The sequence below is a fragment of the Neopelma chrysocephalum genome, unplaced genomic scaffold (genome assembly GCF_003984885.1).
Source record: "Neopelma chrysocephalum unplaced genomic scaffold, ASM398488v2 Primary Assembly neopelma1_166, whole genome shotgun sequence".
NCBI lineage: Eukaryota > Metazoa > Chordata > Aves > Passeriformes > Pipridae > Neopelma > Neopelma chrysocephalum.
Genome location: NW_020897828.1, coordinates 2,136,313 through 2,137,893, shown reverse-complemented (window position 1 = coordinate 2,137,893; position 1,581 = coordinate 2,136,313). Strand labels below are relative to the sequence as shown.

The 1,581-nt window shown below is 55.5% G+C and overlaps 1 protein-coding gene across 1 annotated transcript; it reads left to right on the top strand.

Moving 5' to 3' along the window:
* The first annotated feature begins 6 nt into the window (after positions 1-6).
* LOC113976527 lies at positions 7-1,322 on the top strand. Its single transcript, XM_027701782.1, has 3 exons — positions 7-89; positions 222-297; positions 433-1,322. Exons 1-3 carry the CDS (start codon positions 45-47, stop codon positions 1,320-1,322), a joined length of 1,011 nt encoding a protein of 336 aa, XP_027557583.1. The 5' UTR covers positions 7-44.
* The last annotated feature ends 259 nt before the right edge of the window (positions 1,323-1,581 follow it).

Sequence of the window (1,581 nt, the reverse complement as noted above, 5' to 3'; positions counted from 1 at the left end):
GAGAATCCAAGAGACGCCAAGAGGTGTCTGACTGGAAAGAAAACATGGAGAAAGAGCAGTCCCAGGGAGAATCCAAGAGACGCCCAGAAGTATCCGACTGGGAAGACTACAGTGAGGAAGAGCTGTCCCATGGAGGAGCAAAGAGCTACCAGGAAGTGTCAGACTGGGAAGAAAACACTGAGCGAGAGCAGCGCAAAGGACAAGTGAGAAGCTTCCGAAAAGTGTCCGACTGGGAAGAATACATCGAGGAAGAGCAGTCCCGAGCAGAAGTGAAGAGCTACCAGGAAGTGTCGGACTGGGAAGAAAACCTCAAGCAAGAGCAATACAAAGAAGTGAAGAGATATAAAGCAGTGAAGAAATACATAGAAGTGAAGAAGTACAAAGAAGTGGCTGACTGGGAGAAGCTGTCCCATGGAGAAGTGAAGATGGACCGGGAAGAATCCAGCGAGGAAGAGCAGTCCCAGGGAAAAATCAGCACCTTCCAAAAACTGCCCAAGTGGGAAGAATCCAGTGAGGAAGAGCAGTCCCATGGAAATGGCAGTAGCTACCCAGAACTGACCGAGTCGGAAGAAACCAGCACGGAAGGGCAGTTCCGAGGAAAATTCAGTGGCTTCCAAGAACGACTGTCCGACTGGGAAGACTCCGTTGCTGAAGAGCTTTCCCAAGACGAAGACTCCTTTGGCCAAGAGTTTTCTGACTGGGAAGTCTACAGACCCTCAATACTGTCCCGATGGGAAGACGACAGTGACAGGGAGCTCATGCTGCAGGACTGGGAACGCATGACCATGCACAGCTTCGAGGTCAGGCCCTTGCGCCCAGAGGACGACGAGTGGGAAGAACTCAGCGTCCTCGAGTTGTCCCAAGGACAAGGAACGGAACACAGGCTGGGAATCCTTGCGGAAGAGGGGTTCCTGCTGCCCGTCCCTCGCGAGGCGTGGGTTGAGTGCCGGGTCTGTGCCTCCCCTCCCTGGCCGGCAGCCCAGACCCTCCGAGGGACTCCAGCTCCTCCCACCTTGGACAAGCAGGTGGCACAGGCAGGGACACGGAGCCAGGGCCCTGCCCCAGAGAGCCCTCGCCACACCCGCAGCCTCTCCCCTCCCCTGCCAGAGGCTCAGGCCCCCCGAGGGGCTGCAAGGGTCCTCCTCAGCCCCTCCCGTCCCCAGCTGGAGGCCCAGGCCCCCCGAGGGGCTGCAGCTCCTCCCGCCTTGCGCAGGCAGGTGGCAGAGGCAGCGACACAGACTTGGGCCCCCAGGAAACGTCCCTCTCGTTTCAGGAGGATTCTCAGGGCTCTGGCCAGGCTGTTCCGTGCCTGCGCGCCGTGACTGCTCGAGGATTAGGCCCTGCTCCAGCGACTCCTTTCCAATACTTCCACAGAAAACGACTCTACCACTGACTTTGACACTTACTCCAATTCTTGACGAGTCCTGCAGGGATGGGCAAAGACAGGAGCTGTTGCTCCCACAACCTCCCTGCAGGACTGCTATATCCACGAGTATTCCTAAACAAACCGAAGATGGCTTTAGTATATTCACTAATTTAATTAATTTAATTCATAAGTTAAGTAACTATAGTTGTCATTAA